This window comes from Ovis aries, chromosome 13, assembly GCF_016772045.2.
Source record: "Ovis aries strain OAR_USU_Benz2616 breed Rambouillet chromosome 13, ARS-UI_Ramb_v3.0, whole genome shotgun sequence".
In the NCBI taxonomy this organism is placed as follows: Eukaryota; Metazoa; Chordata; class Mammalia; order Artiodactyla; family Bovidae; genus Ovis; species Ovis aries.
In genome coordinates, this window is record NC_056066.1 from 17,229,417 (window position 1) to 17,251,645 (window position 22,229).

The 22,229-nt window shown below is 34.5% G+C and overlaps 2 protein-coding genes across 16 annotated transcripts in view; one reads left to right on the forward strand and one right to left on the reverse strand.

Moving 5' to 3' along the window:
* ABI1 (abl interactor 1) overlaps nucleotides 1-21,457 on the forward strand; it is an 86,063-nt gene extending 64,606 nt beyond the window's left edge. For 2 of the 14 annotated variants that reach the window (XM_004014203.5, XM_004014196.5), the window contains 5 exons: nucleotides 2,319-2,419; nucleotides 7,078-7,254; nucleotides 10,213-10,299; nucleotides 13,993-14,178; nucleotides 18,430-21,457. In XM_004014203.5, the coding sequence (XP_004014252.1) occupies nucleotides 2,319-2,419; nucleotides 7,078-7,254; nucleotides 10,213-10,299; nucleotides 13,993-14,178; nucleotides 18,430-18,605 (727 nt within the window). In that variant the 3' untranslated portion in view covers nucleotides 18,606-21,457. Of the gene's footprint in view, nucleotides 1-2,318; nucleotides 2,420-3,207; nucleotides 3,289-7,077; nucleotides 7,255-10,212; nucleotides 10,300-13,992; nucleotides 14,179-18,429 lie in introns of all 14 variants that reach the window. The other 12 variants (XM_012188213.4, XM_012188214.4, XM_004014197.5 and 9 more) reach the window with 7 other exon arrangements.
* Nucleotides 20,352-22,229, reverse strand: part of PDSS1 (decaprenyl diphosphate synthase subunit 1) — a 39,878-nt gene continuing 38,000 nt past the window's right edge. For both annotated transcript variants that reach the window (XM_004014207.5, XM_027976550.2), the window contains one exon: nucleotides 20,352-20,805. In XM_004014207.5, coding sequence (XP_004014256.4) covers nucleotides 20,665-20,805 — 141 coding nt within the window. In that variant the 3' untranslated portion in view covers nucleotides 20,352-20,664. The remainder of the gene's footprint in view (nucleotides 20,806-22,229) is intronic.

The window sequence follows — 22,229 nt, forward strand, 5'->3', positions numbered from 1 at the left end:
TTTGGGGAGTACTTTATTGTATACTTTAATTTTTTCATTTAATTTTTACCTCTCACTTAATAACTTGGGCAGGGAACTGCTCTTTACCTTGATTTTTGGTTGGTTTTATTAGAGATATAACTTGTTAAAATTATTTTGAAGGATTCAGTTCCATAGGGTATACCAAGCTCTTAAATGCTATGTAATTGTTATTTGTTGTTGTTATTCCTGTTAGTAAATAAATTATCATATTGATGTCTGAAGTTACAGTATCAGTTACAGTATGAATTCAGTGAGGACCAAAATTGTTTTTTAAATTGTTTCTTTATATGTTTATTATTGAATTATTACATCAAAGCATGATTCTTCTCTGTAGTGGCTGTAGTAATAGTTTAATCATATTCAACAACTAAGTTACTTCATTATACTAGGGATATATACCAGTGAGATACAGTTCTTTTTTTCAGGAATTTGTTCTATTAGAATAGGGATCAACAAACTTTTTTATCAAGGGCCCGATTTGTCATTACTTTAGGATTTGTGGTCCATATGGTCTCTGCTGCAGTTACTCAGCTCTGTCATGAGAGCAGCCACCAGCAGCACGTAAATGAATGAGCATGGCTGTATTCCAACAAAACTTACTGAAATTTGAATTTCACATAATTTTAACGTGTCATAAAATATTACTATTTTGATTTTTTCCAACTAATTAAAATATTAAAAAGTGTTCTTAGCTCATGGGTTATAAAAATCAGACTATGGGCCAAATTTGGCTTGTAGGCTGTAACTTGCCAACCTCCATGTTAGAAAAAGGCATACAGATTAGTTAATCATACAAGCACATAAGTGCATCTGTCTGTTATATGGTGGTGGCACAAAGCAGAGTATTGACTAGCTTGGGAGGAGGGAGGCCTTCAAATCAGACTATTTTTGTTATAGAAATATTTTTTCCCTTCTGTTAGTATGTGACAGTGTAATTATAGAGGGATCATATTGAAGAAAATAAATTAATCTAGACAGTGCAGATTATTACTCTGCTGGGTTTCTGGGCCTATTGAACCAATGATGTTGAGTTAAAAATATAATATGGAGCTTCAGGCTACATAGGTACATATGTATATTTGCATATGTGTACATGTGCACTCCTAAAAGGAATCAACCCTGAATATTCATTGGGAAGACTGAAGCTAAAGCTCCAGTACTTTGGCCACCTGATGCAAAGAACTGACTCATTGGAAAAGACTCTGCTGCTGAGAAAGATTGAGGACAAAAGAAGAAGGTGGTGGCAGAGGATGAGATGGCTAGATAGCATCACTGACTCAATGGACATGACTGAGCGAATTCAGGGAGATAGTGAAGGACAGGGAAGCCTGGCATGCTTCAGTCCATGGGGTCACAAAGAGTCAGACATGGTTTAGCAACTGAACAACAATATGTCCACTCCACATTACTGAAACTGGTCAGTGTGAGGTTGTATACCTAAAGGGACAGTAAGTCCACAGAAGTTAAAATTTAATAGTATCTACTATTCTAGAATGTTCCTTGGTGAAATTTCATTACTGTCTTCTTTCTCATTTGCTCATTTTTCCAAAAATTTCCCTGTCTTACTACCATTCTTTGAGATTAATTAGAGGTTTGCATATTAATTTCAGACTAAGGTTGGTTACCATTTTTATGAACTTCTATAGCATCTTTTGTGGCTTCCATCCCACTGTTTTCAATGTCTGTTTCCCATTCTCAACCAGGAGTTCCATGACAGTGTAGTTCATGTCTGGTTTGTTCACTGCTGTTTATACTAGGTTTTACATCCTTGCTGATTCATTGTATATGAGATTGTATTGGTCATTCGTTTCTCAATGATCTCTTACAGTTCTGAGTACTATATGATTATATTGGTTTTTCAGTAGATGGAGAAACATAGTGAAACACATGGATTTCCCTGTAGCTCAAACAGTAAAGAGCCTGCCTGCAATGCAGGAGACCAGGGTTCAGTCCCCGGGTTGGGAAGTTCCTCTGGAGGAGGGAATAGCAATCCACTCCAGTATTCTTGCCTGGAGAATTCCATGGAGAGAGAAGCCTGGCGGGCTACAGTCCGTGGGGGCACAAAGAGTCGGACACGACTGAGCAACTAACACACACAGTGAAACACAAAAACCACTTCAGGTATTAGAGTTAAAATTTGTATTGGACAGTTAAAACGTTTCTTTCTATGTAAGTGTGTGTATACATATGCATACACACATCCATCATTAATAGTGTCTGGTGGCTTTGAGTTGATTGCATTTTTTGGAGGAGTCCGTAGAATTGCTGTTTTCATGGTGTTTCTCTCCCTCTTGCAGTGGAAGCAGCGGAGGAAGTGGCAGCCGAGAGAACAGTGGCAGCAGCAGTATTGGCATTCCCATCGCCGTGCCTACACCCTCACCACCCACCATTGGACCAGGTATGTCATCCCCTAATCCACTGTCATCTGTGGTAGCATTTATGAGCTTTATTATGGAAGTCTGAAGCAATTTAGTTACATTAGTTTCTCCTTACTTATAAAAAAAGCATATTAAATAACTTTGGGGCCATTTTGCTTTAGAAATACTTGGGTACTAGTCAAGAATGATAATTACTATTTCAAGAGCAAACCAATATTGTTGATAATTCAACTGAAAGATCAGTGTCTTTAATGTGAATTATGCATCGCTGAACTTTGATGTTGCCTTGTAGGCTGGTAGGTGTATCAATTCTGGGATAGCTGGTTGTGACTTTCCTGCTTTTATGTATGATAATCGATATATACATCAGTAAACGCTCTGAATGTAACATGGGATTAAACTAAGAAAAGCTCTTTTACTTTTTAGATTATATAAAAATTTAAGAAATCATAGTAGAGCTATGATTAGTCCCTTGATTGTTTAGTAAATGAAAGGAAGACTTTTTGTTGTTAAAATATGCATTTGAAAAATGAGTTCGATAATCAAAACTGGGAAAAATTCTTAGTTTCTCAAGGATGTTGAAAAAGGAGTAAAAGCTACTTATAAAAACAGGCATATTTTATAGTTAATGAAAATGTGAACTCAGTGACCTTTTTACCTTGTAAAATTCTTATTCTTTAACATGCTTTGCATATGGGTGTCTTTCTCTGTTTTTTTCTTCTTTCCAAAGCATTGTACTTTCTTACTGTTTCAGAATGATTAGTTTTCTTTCTTGCACTCTGACCTGAATTATAAACTATTTTATTAGAAAACATTTCTGTCCTCCCTCCTTCTGGAGCTCCACCAGCACCACCTCTTCCACCTCCCCTCCCCGCGAACACTGTGATAGGTGAGACTGCATAACCACTGGAGTGGTTTAACTTACTGTGCCTAGTTCATAGTCAGCTCCTGTTGGACGGTTAGCTTTTGTAGTAGTTATTAGGTTGTAGGTGGTAGCACAAAGTTTAAAGTAGTAAGTCTAATTTAAACTAATTTCTCCTTGTGAAAGGCCTCTGAAGTTATTCAGAAACTTCTCTGTGATGTCAAATGTGTCTCTGCCTTGTTTATAACCAAATTAATGTGGTTTAGCTTTTGTTTTGTTTAGATCTTTCTAGGAGTATTATAGCAGTGATTGTTCAAAAAAAATTTTTTTATTAGTGACGCAGTATTTTTTTAAAGTGAGACTTAATTTGGAACTCCCTGGTGTATACAACAGTCAAAGGAGTGGGGTGAAGGTGGAGGACAGGAAGAAGAAAAATGGAAAAGAGAATGATGTGTAGGGTGCTCTGAGGCTTTCCTGTGGCTCACAGTTGAAAGACTCTGCTGTAGTCAAGGATTAATGGCATCTGAGGGTGCTGTGAAAACATTTTTATCAATAAAATACATTTAAATTGTTCCCAGGTTGAGGGAGACTGGATTGAACATACAGGAATTCCAAATATAGACTATATAAAACCATTCAGCCTAGAAATGCACAGTAGCATTTGGGTGGAAATGGATAAAGAACTGTCTCAAATAATGGAGCTTAGGTGAAATAAAAACATCTAGCATCTTCTTTTAAAAACATTGGCACTTGTACTCAAAAGGAAGTAATAAAAAAAGGCCCTAGTAATAGAAGTTGTTGGCAGAAAGTTCATGTGGAAAAAATAATGCCCTCAACCTAATTAATAATCAGGAAGACAGAAAATAAAAACCAGTGGATACTATTTTATAGCTACTAGATAGGTAAGCATGTCGAAGTCCCCGAGTACCAAATGTCAGTGAGGATGTGCAGTAACAGAAAGGTACATTGCTGGTGGCAGTTTATTAGTTAATATGCTCCCTTTAGAAAGTAATTTGTTGTTACTCAGTCAAGTTGAACCAGGTTTCTTACCTTAGATTTATCAATTTAATTTCTAGATATTTCCCCTAGAGTACTGGTTCTCAAACTATAGATATGTGACTCCTGGGTGTTGCCAAAATCCTTTCTTGGCGTTTTTGAGGTTAGAATTATCTCCATAATAATACTAAGACTTGTTTGCCATTTTTATTGTCATTCTGGTACAAGGACACAGTGGAATTTTCCAGAGGCTACATAACATTTGATAGCATCATTTTTGACAGCTAAAGGAACATGTATTTGTATATTCATGTGTTTTAAAGATAAATCAGTTTTAATTTCTAATATGGTAATTACCTATTCCTGTAACTCACTTCAATAAAAATTTTTTGAGGTTCTCTAATTTTAGAGTGGACCCTAAGACCAAAAAGTTTAACCACCACTGAATTAGAGCAGTGGCTTCTGAAATATGATTTCCAGATCAATAGCATCATTGTTGTGGGAGCTAGTTAAGAATGTAAATTCTCAGGTCCCATTCCAGACCTCCTCATTCAGAAACTGAGACTGGAGCCAAGCAGCTTGTATCACAATAGGCCCTTAAGATAAAATTCTGATCAGTGTTTGAGAACCACTGTTTTCAGAGAAACTGAGGAACCATATTTAGGAATGTTCATAATGGTGGTATAATAATAGCAACAATCTGGATGCAATTCAAATGTCTAACAGTGGAATGGATAAGTAATTGTAATTGTGGCATGTTTGTATGTAAATAAAGCAAAAAAATGAATGATATATTGATATACTTATCAATGTGAATGAATCTTAAAAAATATAAAAGGTAAACAGCAAACCAACAGAATATATAATCCTATATAATCAAATATACAAATAATATTTATATATAAACAGATTATATAACCATTGTAAATAGTTATAATATACATTAGTATATGTATTATTTATATATACATAGCATATATAATTATATGTACATCAGTCAACATACCCTTTAACATTATGACTTATTTCATAATAAAATACTAAATTAAATTCTAAAATTGGCCTGGTTTGGAACTATATAAATAGCTCTATCTGGTTTTCAGTCACCAAAAAAAAAATAACCTGGATTTTATGTAGTTTTTATATAAGTCACGGAGAAGGCAACGGCACCCCACTCCAGTACTCTTGCCTGAAAAATCCCATGGACGGGGGAGCCTGGTAGGCTGCAGTCCATGGGGTCACGAACAGTCGAACACGACTGAGCGACTTCACTTTCACTTTTCATGCATTAGAGAAGGAAATGGCAACCCACTCCAGTGTTCTTGCCTGGAGAATCCCAGGGACGGGGGAGCCTGGTGGGCTGCTGTCTTTAGGGTCACACAGAGTCGGGCACGACTGAAGTGACTTAGCAGCATATAAGTCAAAGAAATACAAAAAATAATTTTAGGATTTCTATTAAAAATGGTTAAAGGATTACCTCTTAGCTCCTTGGAAAACTTAGCTGTCCAGAATTACTCATTCTCAAAGGCATTTGAATAGACAGTTATCTTAAAAGTGTGTCTCTGTTTAGAAAATGAGTGTGTGGATGATTTAATTAGTGACTGCCTATGGCTTGGGAGCTCCAAAATGTTAAATATTAGCACTTCTTCTAATGAACAGCCTTTGCTGTATGATTTTTCTAGTAATTTGTATGGCCTCTAGGAGAGGTTAAATGAAATGACTGAATGAAAAGAAACCAGGATTCTGCCTTTTTATTTCTTCAGTTGTGGTTAGATGTTTGGGAGAATGATACAAATCCTGAAGTTGCCTGGAAGGTATAGTTAACTTTAGAGGCTTTGAACTTTATATTAACCTTTAAAATTTTAAACTTTGAAGATGTTGGTAAAGATGACATTGAATAAAATTTTAAGTATTGTTAATACTTTAGTTAGTTTAAATATGCTTGAAATTAAAAAAGAAAAGATTGCTTTTGATGTACTATGGGGGAAAAAAAGCCCTCCGAATATGTGGGGAAAGATAGTGGATTTTCTACCCAAAGCTGCCTTAAAATGTCCTTATTTTACAGTCTTAAAGTTTTTTTCAGTTTTATCAGTCACAGAAATTTAAGTGATAGGGTAAAGTGTGGAATTCTTAAAAGTTTGGTGATATACAACAAAGCTGACATAGGTGCTTTGAAGCTAGAAATTGTGCTTCTCTTAAAAAAAGATTCTACCATAATATGCATTGATAATAACTGCTAATACAGTAAACAGTCAAATAAATATGCTAGTAAATGTGGAAAATAAGCTTACCTGTTTAAACTTTATAATTTAAGTGGATTTGGCTGGCTAGATTCTTAGACTGTGTTTCTGTAGACTTGCCAATGAAAAAGAAGTGTACAATCTAGATACTAAGGTATTCACATCTAAAAACTAATGCTTTTCACCTCAGACTGTCATTTGGTACTTATCTTGTGGGAGAGACACAGTTGACATATAAAAACTATACATTCTGAAATAACAGAGAAAAAGATTATACATTTTATTAGCAAAATACCACTTGGGATTATGCTAAATTAAAAGGCTAAAGAATGTTTGATACTTAACTTTTGCACTTTCCACACAGTATCTGTTTTTTTTCTGCTTTTTTGTAAGTTTTTGTAAGTTCAGAGATAGAGCTATTCGTGTTGTATCTTTACTTTTCTCTTTATTTTGTGCTGTGGACTTTAAAAAGTGATAAAAAATGTTTCTTGCTGAGAGTCTGCTTCTCTTTGTTCTGCCATTGGAGGTTACCTGCGATGCTCAAGTTCTTTGTTGGTTGCCTTTGACTAATGCTTTCCAGCAGCCCCGGGCTCAGCTCCTGGTTCCCAGTATGGCACAATGACCAGGCAGATTTCTCGGCACAACTCTACCACTTCCTCGACATCTTCTGGTGGATACAGACGGACTCCCTCTGTGACGGCTCAGTTTTCTGCTCAGCCTCATGTTAATGGAGGTCCACTTTATTCTCAGAATTCAAGTAAGCTTGTGCTTAGCAGGCGCACGCAGCAGTGGAGCTCCTTTTGAAGGAAATTATTTTAAATTGTTCTTGCCAGTGATAGACAACAATTGAAACCGTGTTATTTCATGTTTGTTTTAAGAAGTTAGACCGACCTTGAATCATCATTTTAAGAATAATTGCTTATCACTTTCAAAAACTTCCGATTCACTTAGTATACTGTAAATGGAACTAAAGAGGAAAAACTCTGAAATGAATTAAGCTGAAATTAAAAAATAATACAGTTTGATAACAGTAAAATTAAAAATATTGTGACAATTTTTCTTTTCAGTAATTATAACAAAATTGCTGGCTATCACTTTTAAGCTTGTTAACCTATACTGAAATGAGTTCCAAACCATTAAAATCCATTCTTGATGCCTGTTTATTCTGTCTCTAATAATTATAACAGTGGGGAGGACTTTCTTTTGACAAATCCTTTCTGTTCACTTCAGATTGCACATCTCAACACTAACTGCAATCAGTGTTTAAAGGCTGTTAAGATTAGAAAATAACTTTGACATAAAATGTGAAAAAGTTCCAGTTGCTTAGAGTGAGTAGTCATTAATTTCACTTTCCATATCAGGATGCTCAATCCAACCAGGAGAAATCTGAAATGAGCCAGTTGTTCAGTATTTGTTACTGGCTTGAAACAGTGATCACCAGACACAGACTGAAACATGCTTTCTCATGTGGTTTTTCTGGCTACTTTCTGGAGCTGCATGTTATTTTATGTTACCTAGAAAATGCTGAATACTCCATATTTACCTAAGAAGTTGGGCTTTAAATTCTTTTTATTTATGATGCATGTTTTCAACAACTATTTTAAAATAGAACTAAATTCTCTCTTTTTTTTGGTCAAATTTTAAAGACTTAATTGTGGTTATAAGCAAAAAGCCTTCTAAGAATTGGAAATCACTTTAGCAGAAATATCATAATTCACAAATAATCCCAAAATTTATATTATAGAACCCTTTTCCAGACTGAAATTTTCATCCAAGCTCCTGAGAAACTTTACCTGTTAGAATTTTACCTCACATTTCCCCTATTCTCCTTTTGGTAAAGAAAAGTAGCTGGTGGCTGAGAATCCCGAAGTTAATCTGATCATCAGTCTCACTGGTTTCATGAACCTTTAATTTTTTTTTTTCATATTATGCTGCATTTTTAGATCTCATCTTTGTGTTTTCTTTTCTGTACTTAGACATTTACTTAGTTTACTCCGCAAATAGGGCTTCTGGTGACTCTTCACCTGATACATGTTTGTGTAGTTCTGTTTTAACACCACTTGGGTTGGTTGCTTATCCTCAAAGAAGACACTGTCATTACTGATTGTCCATATTTTTGGATATTGTAAAGCAAATTTGCCTCACACTTTAAACATATTATTATCTGTTGTCAAATCAATTATCCCTCAACTTGAGTTACTGTTGGTGTTGTAGTGGTAGCATGTAAGTGTTTTTAGTGTTTTGATGTGCATATTCTGTGCATATGATTAGTATTGTTGCAGCATAACCTTTCTTTTCTTTATGTACTAACCAGCATGGCTAGTTACTAAGGGTTGTTTTTTTAAATTTTTCGGTTTGTGGAAGTTTTTTTAAAAAAATTTTTTTACATTGAAAAGGTATATAATCTTTTATTAAAACTATCTTATATAAATGTGTATATACTGGAACATTATATACACACATGTATATACTTCTATATACAGAGTATCAGAATGAACCAGGACTAATTTCATAGTGAATTCAGTGTTGTTTTTAGCCATACAGTGAAAATGAATACATACATTGCTTTGTTGTTTATTTGTACACTGAACCTCTTTTGGATTTTTATGCTTACGAAACAATTTTTAGATTGGATTAATGGAAACAGTCTTTCAGTTAAATGATCTTTGGGAGCCGATAAATTTTCCCTGTCAATTTAGTGTCATTTCTTGGTGACTACCAGTAAACAGAATTTTGTGATATAAAAGGAAGAAGGTCCCTTGAAATATCCCTTGAAATTCAGTGAACAATTAACATGGTATATGGAGCACTCTTATTCCCTAGTAAATTTAAGAGTGATGTATTTAAGATTGTCAACTTAAAAAATAATAGTAACCTTTTTTAAGGAATTTTTTTAGAGAGCTGATATAGTTATATAGAATATTTAGCTACATAATGAGATTATATTACTGTATATAATAAGATTATATAATCAATCATATAATTGTTATATAATTATATATAATTCTTATAATTTCTGTTTATTAAATCATATAATTTACATGATAAATCATGATTTTATACTATCATGTAATTATATAATATGTATTATATAATCTTACTGTAACATACATGCATGATATATTTAATAAGATATATATAATTTAGATGTATGCTATAGATACATAAGAACTGTTTTTAGAGGAAACCTATAACTAATGCATTTATTTATACATGGAATAAACAGCTATTCCATAACATTTTTGTTTTGTTTATGTGAATTCTGATTTACAGCATTACCCTAAAGCTAGACATACCTGTTAGGATTAGAGAGGTAAGGTAAACTAACAGTATCCTAGAAACCTTTATTGGTATTTTATTCTTAACCTGTTTTGTTAAAGTCTTTTCTTAGAATTCAAAATTTTCATTGCATAGAAGTGAAGGTGATGGTAAATCTAAATCTTCCCCAAACACTATAACAGTAGGATTAAAATAAATGTATTTGTTTTTTAATAAAATTACCAGTTGGCTAAGCACAGCTCAGCTTTAGGTTTGTTTGTGGGAAATGAAGGTTCTGCAGGTTTTTGTTTTGTTTCTTGTTTTGTTTTGTTTCATTTACAAACTGTTCTTTGCATACTTATGTTTGTGGTCCTTGTAACTGACTTCTGCTTTTTGTTTGTTTCCTTTTCTTTCCTTTATCTGTTTTACTTCCCCCATTCTGTGTTGTCACCGCCAGTTTCTATTGCTCCACCCCCTCCCCCTATGCCTCAGTTGACTCCACAGATACCTCTCACAGGCTTCGTGGCCAGGGTGCAGGAAAACAGTAAGTTTGGAAAACCTGAGCTGTCCAAGAGTAGAGGCTGTCTCCTTCTAGCATGCATGGCTGATGAGTCATCATTTTCCTTACTTTTGTTGAGAAGCTAATCTTACCTTGAAAATAGGTGCAGATCTGTTATTGAAACTGAAGAGCACGATCTTCAGTTTTCCTCTGTGTGCATGGTTACTGACTCAGATGAATGTCACAACTGCAATTTCCTATGTATTCACATGCTCTAAAACATGAAGTCAGATCTTTGCAGATCTTAAGGAAAGCATAATCAAAGCCTCAAATTAAAATTGCGTGGAAACTACTAGCTTTCAATAGTTTTTAGGGGAATTAGTTTTCTGTTGCCAGCAAACTCTTCAAGATGCATAGTTACAACTGTGAGATTAAATTTATTAGGACAGGTGGTTTGTTTTATTTTCTTTGTTTTGGGTGGGGTTTTTTTTTTGGCATTTTCTCCTTTAGTTACAAAGTATTTTTGAAAAAAACTTTGTAGCCTTTGAAAGATTTGTTCAAATTTTTATACATTTGAACCTATATAAAGATTTGTTATTAGGATAAACAAGGATCTGCAAGAATAAGTAAATGACATCTATGCACTCCATTTAAGTGATGACCCGTGTAGAGCCCTCTTTATGTTCTGGCCCATGACGATGATTTCTGAACAGGCAGGTTGTCACATTTTTTTAAGGTCTTTTTGAAGGAAGGTCAGATCCTATGAATTAGGATAGAAGTTTTGGTTTTTTTTTTAATTACCACCTGATTACTTTGACATTCTGGGAGATACATAATCCTGACTACATGATCATAGTCAATGTTAAAATACTGCTATTATTGAATTATATTATGCCAAAAATGCTGAAGATGGTAAGGTGGTCTAGTTCTAATTCACTTCATTTGGCTTCATCACCATGCAGATAAATCTCAGAAAGGTTTGAACAAGATGTGTAACTCAAATGACCAGCCCATCTTCCAGGAGAAAACATTGTGGCAAATTCCATCCTACAGCTTCTCCTGACCTTGTTGTGTTATTCTCCACGTTTCTTCCCTTCGTCCAGTCAAGTATTTGTTTATTCAGTGTTATATCCTAGGCTCTGGGAGGAATTTACATAGTCTAAGACAAAGTCCCCATCTTTAAGAAATGTGTGATTTAATAGACTTTGTATAAAACAGTTTCACAATGCTGAAATTTCTGAGCCTAAACCAGTATTATTTACATTTGGTTGGAAACTCTTACGTGTTTAAACATGTAAAAATAAGCGAATCTTCTTTTTAAAAAATTAGTGAATAAAGGTAAATTGCTGGTTTTTGGTGCTCTAAGAGTTTAAAAATCGTAAAAGTTTAAAAACAAAGCCAGTTCCACCTTTGAACTGCCTAATAGCTGAGAATTTTTAGGAAATGTTTTAAAATAGCCATAATAAACATCCATTTAGTGAGTCCAAAGCTCATTGATTAGATATTTGGTAATCCTTTTTTTAAACAGACAGTTGGTGTAATGTATATGTATGGTCTTTGCTCTAGAGGCCATGGTACTATTTCAGTTCTTCTCCCAAACTTGTGATCTTGAGTCAGTAATTCTCTTGGTGCCACAGAATGCCTCACTTTATTTGGCATCTGTTTTCTTTGAAAGCATGTTAGGAAGATTGTTGATAAATTGATATCAGTATATTAAATGTTTTATGAATAACAAATTTTCTATGTTCTTTAATATTCACTTTCTTTGACAAAGTGGTGATAATGAATGCACAGAGCAGTTAACCTATTAATAAATGTGTTTCAGTTTAAGACATGAGCATCTAAAAAAGCAGTATGTTTGCATCTGTTTATGATTAACATCAGAAAGCGTTTTTGAACTAATTATACATGGTGCTAGACAGAGTATTATGCACAGAGAATTAGAGGACAAGACTCTTGGCCCAGTGTATGCAATTTGAAGATAAGCCAGTGTAAATTAACAGCAGTTGGGTATAAAGACAGTTGAATGAAAAATAGACTAGTAAGTTGTGTATAAATCAAGAGTAAATGCACTTTAAGAATTCAGGCAAACATACATAATTTATTCATTAAGCCATATTAAGGATATGAGCTATGACTCTTTACTGTCAGAATGGATTCTTACGTATTTTCGTCTCATCTCAATAATATTAGCAAGCTTTATGGAGAAGGGATTGGCAGAAACAAAATGGATCCCAGCATTTTTAGGAAGAATAAACTGCACACCTGTGTGAGAGCTGTCTGAATGAGCATCAGCACATGGGACTTATTTCCTAATAGTCTTCTTCCTCACCCCAAATAGGATAAAATAGAAATCACAGAATTAAAGTGGTTGTCAGTAGGGCTCTTATGTGCATACGTTTTAAATCTGGGTTCTTTGGTTATCTTCTCAGCTCACTACTGCAAATAGGGTGTGGAAAACTTTAACACTATCTTAGAATAGATGATGACCATTTTCTTTGATCATATAAATAGCCCCAGAAATTGGCAGGTGAGGTAGTATGTTGGAAATATTAGTATGTTCGAATTCTGAATTCTCTGATACTGGAGACTATGTAATTCTTTGTATCAAAATATTTTCTTTTTTTTTTTAAAGAAATTTGTGGATCAGAAATTTAAGAATTAGTTGTGCTTCAGCTCTGAATTCGTTAATATTGGGAGCATTTGTTACCTGGTATCAAAATAATTCATTGAAACAATTCTAGCATGACATTTTTTCCATTTCACTGTTTACACCTTTATTTAAATCATACATACCACAGTCATCTAGAATTTGAGGTATGAATCGTTTTTATTGTTTTGCATGATTTGAGTTCTTTTCTGTTGTTTTTTTTAAAACATCTTCCTGCAGTACTATATTTTTAAAATCTTTATTGAGGATGTATTCTTAGGAAATTGGATCTTTAGGATCTAGTCTTTCCCTCATTCCATTCTTAGTTTTACAAGCAATAATACAGAAATCTTAGCTTGCTTTCTACATTTAAGAAGCTGATTACCTTTTTTTTAAGTTATGAATGCAAACATTTAAAAAATATTTAATGAGATTTTCTGCTAGCTTAAAATTATTTACCTTTAAATTTATTTTCTCTTGTTAAAATTTAAATAATAGAAAACCTACACACAGAGTCATACCTAACACCACAGCTTTTTTTTCCCCCCTTGCATAAAACAAATAAAAATCAACACATATCCACTCACTAGAGATTTCTTTGAAACTAAAGGTAACTAAAAGCCAAAATCGGGGACATGATTGTGCACAATAAATGGTTATCAAACCATTAAACTAACATTCATAATGTTTACCATAGTCCAAATGACAGATATGACATAAGGCTTATTTCAGGAGAGAGGCTGACTAAAGAGTGACATTTGTTGTGACCTGAACCTTGGAATAAAGGAACTTCTTTACTCCTGTAGTCTTATTTAAAAGGAAAAAAAAAAAAGACATATTGTCTCCTAACCTCTGCATTCATTAATTTGTAGTACTTCCTAATACCTTTAATTTTTAGCTCATTTTATTATTGCAAAATTATTCTTAAAAGTAGTAGAAGCTTTAACACACCAAGCTTTTATTTCTAATCTTGCATGTATTATTATAGTGCATGCTGTATATGAGATAGAGCTTCCTTAAATTCTGTTAACTTAGGAATTTCCATCTAGTCTGATTTCTGATTTCAATTAATTATCTGAATTTTTCAGTTGCTGATAGTCCAACTCCACCACCACCACCTCCACCAGACGACATCCCAATGTTTGACGACTCGCCACCTCCGCCACCTCCGCCGCCAGTGGATTATGAAGATGAGGAGGCCGCAGTAGTTCAGTATAACGACCCATATGCAGATGGGGATCCTGCTTGGGCCCCCAAGAATTATATTGAGAAAGGTAAGGTACAGGTACAGTCATCACTGAATTGCTGTAACAGGAAGGAACTAGCGATGATCATATTTTAGAGCTGTAAAGAATACCTAGTCCAGTATGTCTCTACCTTTTGAACACCCTTATTCAGCCAAGATGATTTAGTTCCTAAACGTTTCCCAATATAAAGCAAGGATTCTTTATTTTCTATTTATTTTTTAATTGGAGTATAGTTGATTTACAGTGTTGTGTTAGTTTCTGGTGTACAGCAAAGTGATTCAGTTATCTGCCTGTGTATGTGTGTATATGTGTATCTGAATTCTTCTTCAGATCTCTTCCATTATAGTTTATTACAGGATATTGAATATAGCTTCCTGTGCTATACAGTAGGTCCTTGCTGTTTATATTATGTATAGTCGTTTGTATCTGCTAATCCTAGACTCCCTGTTTATCCCTACCCTTCCCTCTTCCCCTTTGTTAACTGTAAGTTTTTCTATGTTTGTGTGTCTGTTTCTGTTTCTCTTTAAAACTCATTTTGTATCATTTTTTTGATTTCACATCTAAGTGATATCACAAAGTTTTTGTCTTTCTCTGACTACTTCCCTTAGTAAGTAAGTAGTCAGTTAAATAATCTCTGGGTCCATCCATGTTGCTGCAAATGGCATTTTAGTCTTTACTGTGGCTGAGTAATATATTAAATACATATACCACATCTTTATCCCTTCATCTGGAGAGACATTTTTAATTTTTTTAATTGAGAAAATAGTCTGTTAATTGTGATTTTTCAAATGACAAATTTCCAACTTGACTGCAGTTTTTAAGATGATAAACAGATAAGGCACAAAGAATGATTTACTACTAAGTTCATGTAATTAGTAAAGATTTAAAACCAAATTTCTAAGCTGTTACAATAAAAATAGAAAACTTTCATATCTAAATATTTAAAAATATATTGGGATAAAAATAAAAATTTAAAAAAATATATATTGGGAGATATATGAGAAAAAGCCTCAATTAAGGTTTTCAGCTAGTTGATCTTGTAAATAAGAAAATAATCACCAGAATGTTGAAATTATGTAAACTCTGATGTCCAAATTCACCTGCATTATCTGACACTCACTGTAATTACTAAGTAGTAGTGGGTGGGAAGGAAACTGTTTTTTGCGAGTCTATTTGTTTTTTGTCATCTACTTCTATGCTAATAAAATGTCTTTGTAGAGTTCTGAAAAATACCTGCTATGTAGTTGATTACATTTGATTGCCTTTGAAATGGACTCACTTCTGTTGGCTTCATTGGATTAACTGACCTTAAGCAAATACCTGTAGCATTCTTTCCTACCCAAGTTTTAAATATACGGTTGAAGTAAATAGGCTGTTTTCTATTTTTAAACAGTAAATATTCTACATATTACTGAGGAAGTCTTGAATGTTCTACTTCATATTTAGATTCTCATGTACCTTCAAATAGACATATGCTGTGGTTATTATGAGAATGATAAACGTGAGCAGTCTTGAATTGTGTTTTGACACATATTTTCTAGTATGGAAAAGCAAATTTAAATAACTATGAAAATGGGACAAGTTATATTTACATAACAGATTTGGAATGATATAATGGTTAATATATTTGGTAATAGAGCAGGATTAAAGAAATCTCTTTACAAGTTGAATGAAATAATGAGTCTTAAACCAGAAGTAGTTACCACATTTTTTGGAAAAGACCAAATAATAAACTTTTTAAGTAATCAAGGTATATTGACATATTAGTTTCAGGTGTACAACATAATTCTTTGGTATTTGTATATATTGGCAAAATGAAATATCTTTACTTTGCTGGTCATTCAGACTTGTCGCAACTACTCAACCCCACTGTTGTAGCACAAAAGCAGTCGTTGAGAATCCCCTGGTGGTCCAGTGGTTAGGACTTCACGCTTCCAGGCTGAGGGCCTGGGTTCAATCCCTGGTTGGGGAACTGAGATCCCAAAAGCCATGCAACACAACCAAAGGGGGGAAAACAAAACAAGCAGTTATAGACAGAACACAAGTGAGGATGTGGCTGTGCCCCAGTAAAATTTATTGACCGAAAGGCTTTGGTTTGAATTTGGTCATGGGCCATTGTTTATGGACTCCTGGTCTTAATCAGAAAGTTGATATTTAGTAGGGTTATATTTAAAGTCTTTAATAGTCACCTTTATAAGTCACAAGATGATTAAAACCAGGTTTAACAGGATTTCAATTGACTATGTTAGTCCAATAGTATGACATGACTATTGCAGAAGCCAGATTCAGTCACTTACATTAGACTAATAGTATGTTTACTTTTGAGGACAATATTCAGGAGGCTGAAATATTTAAGACAGTGTATCTATAACAAGTTACAAGCATTGTTTCTAAGTTGAGGAAAAAGAAGATTTCCGAGGGACTAGATAGCTATCTTCAAATTTTTATCATGTAGACAGATGTAGGGGTTTCCCTGGTGCCTCACATCTGCCTGCAATGCAGGGGACACGTTTGATCCCTGGGTCTGGAGGTGGCATGGCAACCCACTCCAGTATTTTTGCCTGGGAAATCCCATGGACAGAGGAGCCTGGCAGGCTGCAAAGTGTTCATAGGGTCACAGAGAGTTGGACACGACTGAAGTGACTTAGCACACATGCATTCATGACAGATGTAGATGAGAATATTAGGTTTTTAGTCCCACAGAACCCTACAGTGAGTATATAGAGAAGGGAGAGCTCAGCACTTTATGTGGACTAGGATCCTACAGACTAGGATGGATGTGCATTGTTAATGGTTAAATACTCGGCAGTGAGAACTGTTATATGAGAATATATGCATTGGGGAAGGGGAGGTGAGGGGTGACTAAGTTTCATTTACAGAGGGGATTTGGCAAATAGAAACAATTAGTTGGGTGCAGTGTTTTTATCAGCTCTTAGTATAAGTGGAACTAAGAACATGAGGAAATACTATTTTAATTTTGCTGAATGACTTTGAGGATATCAGGCATTGTCATGATCAGTTTAAAACTCACCTATACCACTAAAAATGTGACAGAATGCAAAAGAAAATGTTCCTAGCAGTCATTTGGTTTTCTTGGGTGGTTATTTAGCCAAAAATACCAGGATAATTAATGTTATTTATTCTGTATGTTTTGGAGTTTTGAAACTGGGCATGTTAAGTGAGCCTGTGATTACAACACTGTGATTTCACTGCAGGATTAAAATGGAGGAAAATGTACTTGTTGAGTTTACTTCATATACTGTTTTGTAAAGGGGAAAAAAAAAGATTGCCTGTTTTACTCTATCAAATGATGCTGTGGATCAGTACTTCGGGTCTTTTCCTTATTGTATTTTATTGATTCAGAATAGTTATGGAGCATAGCCACCTTTCTTAAGGAACTAATGAGTTCCAGAATATCTTAAATGTCTTAAAAATCCTCTTTTTAAGAAAAAGATTACATGAGGTAATGAAAAAAATTTTGTATGACATACTGTTTCACATATATTGGAAAATTGCATATTCTAGAATGATCATGTTATAAAGCCAGAAAGAAGGAAGACTTAAAATAATAAACCAGTGGTTTGGAAAGCTAGTGATTTTTTGATGCCTTTCCTTTGCACAACACCATTTGCAAAGGAAATGGATATTTTGTACTCAGCATGATCATAGATAACTCAATAAATAGCAAAAATGTTCTCTTAAGTCTTATGTGAGTCTTTACTTACCTATTTCTCCTTTAAAAATAAAGAAAAATTCTTGCTGACCTCTAAGGTGTATATATATATATATCTAGGTATAGCCCCATAAATTATATGAACATATGAGTATTTTTCTGGGATGAGTAGGACGAGATTCACTTCACAATATATATATATATATTTAAATTAGATAGCTTGGGTTGTTACGTTTACTGATTGGCTCTGCAGCTTTACTCAATAGTTACTTTGATAAATGGTGCTTTGCATATGGTTGGCACTTAGTAGATATTTGAACAAATGAACTGAAACATGTAATAAACCCTAAAATTCAGAGACCTTTCCTAAATAGGTTTGTAGAAACTCTTGACTTCTCAAGTTATTTGTCGGTTTGGCCTGAAGGTCAAGCTAGTAATTTAGGCACACAGTTGGCTACTTGACCTACCTGGATATAGAGATTTAAGAATTAAGAGTATTCATAAAAAGGTTGGGTTTGCTATACTATTCGTTGGCATTACATTTAAAAATTCAATTAAACGTAGGATATAATGCACTCACACGATCTTCCAATTCTTCTCCACAGTTGTGGCAATATACGATTATACAAAAGACAAGGATGATGAGCTGTCATTTATGGAGGGTGCAATCATCTATGTAATAAAGAAAAACGACGATGGCTGGTATGAAGGAGTCTGCAATCGAGTGACTGGTCTGTTCCCAGGAAACTATGTGGAATCAATCATGCACTATACTGATTAAATTTTTGCTTTTAAAGTAGATTCTTATTATCACTCAGTCATACTGTGGGACTATTATGGTTAACAGAATTGTCTTAAAATGTTTTAAAATGTGCCCATATTTTCAGAACATGCTGTTTTATTGGTATAATTGAATGTCTACTTATAAGCATAAATCTCTGAGGCAGTTTGTGGATTGCTGAGCAGCATTCTACATGAGGCTGCCTGTCACAGATTATGCTTACATACTTACACATTGTTAACTTGCTGACCAGCCTAAATATTCTGGGGGTGTGGGGTCTATTTAATAAATCGTGATTCAGATCGTGCCATCACATGTCTCAGTGCAGCATGGTTACTAACGCTCTGTCAGACTAATACTAAAAATCAGAAAACTTAAATGCTGGTGCTGGTCATACTTTTTGTTTAGACTCTCTCCTTCTTGAAATATACTGTTTGTTTAAAGCATGCATACAAATTTATGTATTGAAATATACTTTTAAAAAATCCAAGATGCTTCCAATTTGTGTAATACTTGGAGTACTCGTACTTAGGTCTCTTGAAATGAACTGAGTCTAAGTTCTCCACGTAAAACAAAAACAAAGGGTTACCTATAATGTAATTTGTACCTAAGTTTTTAAATCAGTGAATTTGCATTATAAATATTTTCCACTCATAAATAGGTAAGTGAACCAAAGGTTTTTTGTCCTTTCCTTCACTGGTTTGCTTTAAAAATAATGATAAATAAAAGATACTGATTTATTGCAGAATTATGGTTCTATTTTCTCAATATATTAACTTGGGAAAAAATTTAGCCTTATCTCAACCTATCCCAATAGCAGTGGCTGATTTTTGCAGAATTTAAAATCAGAGATGGTTATTTACAAGTCAGTCTACTGAATTCCTTTTCTAAAGTAGCTTTCAAAGCTAAGATAATGTATCAAAGTGCACATGCTGTAGGTGAGATTCTTAAGGACTGCTCCAGGTCCTCTGGTTTTCCAGTGGACTGTCATATACTGATTCAATGATAGGAAATGCTAATTATCTTTTACATATTTTTTTTTTTTTGTAGAAGTGAATGCAGTGGATTTTTGAATAGACACTGTTTAACCCATTACCTGGCACTTGCAACATAAAAAGATTTTAAATATAAAGTAATTGGGGGGAAAAGGTGCGCCATGTATTAATCATTGGACAGGGATATACCTGGCCAACAGATCTGTGCTGTCTTTTGACATAATTGAAATGCAACATGTGCACTTTGTGTGTCTCCCCTTAAGGGAGGGTTCGAGGGGTGTTTTCTCATCTTGTATAATTCTCTGTTGCCTAGGACATTGAAGTAGAGCACTCAATCGTGGGTTTCTGTGTTTCAATGATTTGTCTGGATTTCTAGTTATGTACTACTGGGCGTTTCAGACTTACAACAGTATAGTAAATGGTAAGACTAGTGCAAGATGTTTATTTCTGAAAATTAAAGGCCATTATTGCTACCAAATCAATGTGACTGTTGCATACGCATTTTGCCTTTGTTAATCTTAAACATGGTTTCAGTATCACTGGTGATCAGCTACCGTCTTCATTTTTTTCAAGTGGACTGTTCTCTTAATTTTGTATATAACCTGTTGTCTAAATTTTATGTACAGTCTTTTATAATAAACCATTCTCCTATATGAAATTTTGGATACTGTTAAAATCTAACTAATGTGGACTGAAATGTAGACTTCAGTTTTATGATCTTTACTCCTATGGTGAAACAAGATAAACCATATGAATTTTAACATTGATTATTTATTTGTGTAATGGCTTTACATGTGGCTACTATAACTGTGTAAACAATACCACATATAACCATCAAGATACCTCGATTAGAGTTTACAGGACTAGAATGACAGATTCAGATGGTTTAAATACATTTAAAAAGTTTTCTGAAAAACTTTGCCAATAAAAAAAAGTCCCATTAATAAGGAAATGATCTTTTTAAATGGTTTTTTTGGTTATCTGCACATGAAGTAAAGTATATTCCACAGAATTCTTGAGGCACAATCTGGTAAAATAGCTGCCAGAAATACCAGAAAGAGGTGTCATTTGTCTCTCGAGAGCACAATCTCTGAAAGCTGTATGAGGGCGTCTCTTTCTGGGGATGGTCGGAGTTTACTGATCTCTCTCACCGCTTTGTGGCAGTACCGCTGGGCGAGGTAGGTTGTCTGCTGCACACCGTCACTCTACCGGATGTGGAACAGAATACGACAGAACAGATGCATGTCAGCCACTGGGATCAGCTCTTTAAATTCCCGCTACAATGAGTTAAAACATACTCTTGAGATCTGATTAAGAGCTGGACGTTGCTTCTAATGTTCTGTCTCTCTCCCCCTTTCCTCAGACTGAAGCACATTTTTATTCTATTACCATGGCAAGCAGTGAACTCATTAATACCAAGTGGCCATCTGTTTCCCCCGTTTTTCATTTAAGTGTTAGTTTTTAAGTTCTACATTAAAATTTATGCAGTTAAATTCTAAGTGCAACTTAACACAATACATTCATAATAGAGAAGAGCTTACAATGAAAATCAAGTTTCTTCTTCCAAAGGCACCAGTTTGTTGGTTTTGATTATCTATTGCCTTTCTGTTAAGACAGGGGTTTAAGCCCAGCCGTACTGTCTCCCAGCTTGACCAGACCGTTTGTCTTCAGTTCTTCTATTGATCACTGTTGTCATCATGTAGCGTCAACTTCTGACTTCATCTCATCTGAGGAAACCACTGCTCCTTCTCTTTCCTGTCTTTACACTATAGAGATCTGCATTCCATTTTGTAACCATGTTTTTATGTTGGTTCTTTCAAAAAGCTAAACACTAATAAAATTACTATATTTACTGTTTCTATTATGTCAGAATGTTTATGGCAGAATCAAGACATATAGTTGATTTTATTTTCTTCTGCACGGTTCCCTGTCATTCAGAACAAGGTATCTGTAGCATCATGATTGAAAGGACTCAGATTTTCTTTACCAGGTGTTTCAAAATATGACACATTTTAGACACAAAAATTCTCAACAAGATACTACCAAACTGAATTTGACAACCCAATAACAGGTTTGTACATCATGACCAAGTGAGATTTATCCCAGGGATGCAAGGATTCTTCAGTATATGCAATTCAATCAGTGTGACACACCATATGAACAAACTGAAGAATGAAAACAATATGATCATCTCTAATAGATGCAGAAAAAGCTTTTGACAAAATTGATAGACAAAAACTACAGAAAGTGGGTAGAGGGAACCTAACTCAACATAAAGGCCACCTATGATAAGCCACCAGCAAACAACATTCTCCTTGGTGAAAAAGCATTTCTGCCAAGATCAGGAACAGGACAAGGATGTCCACTCACTGCTATTACTCAACAGTGATTGCCTCGCATAGAAAAGTAAAACCGTCATTGTCTGTAGATGATATACTATACATCAGTCAGTTCAGTTCAGTCAGTCAGTCTTGTCTAACTTTTTGTGGCCCCATGGACTGCAGCAGGCTTCCCTGTCCATCACCAACTTGTGGAGTTTATTCAAACTCGTTTCCATTGGGTTGGTGATCCCATCTAACCATCTCATCCTGTCGTCCCCTTCTCTTGCCTTCAATCCTTCCCAGCATCA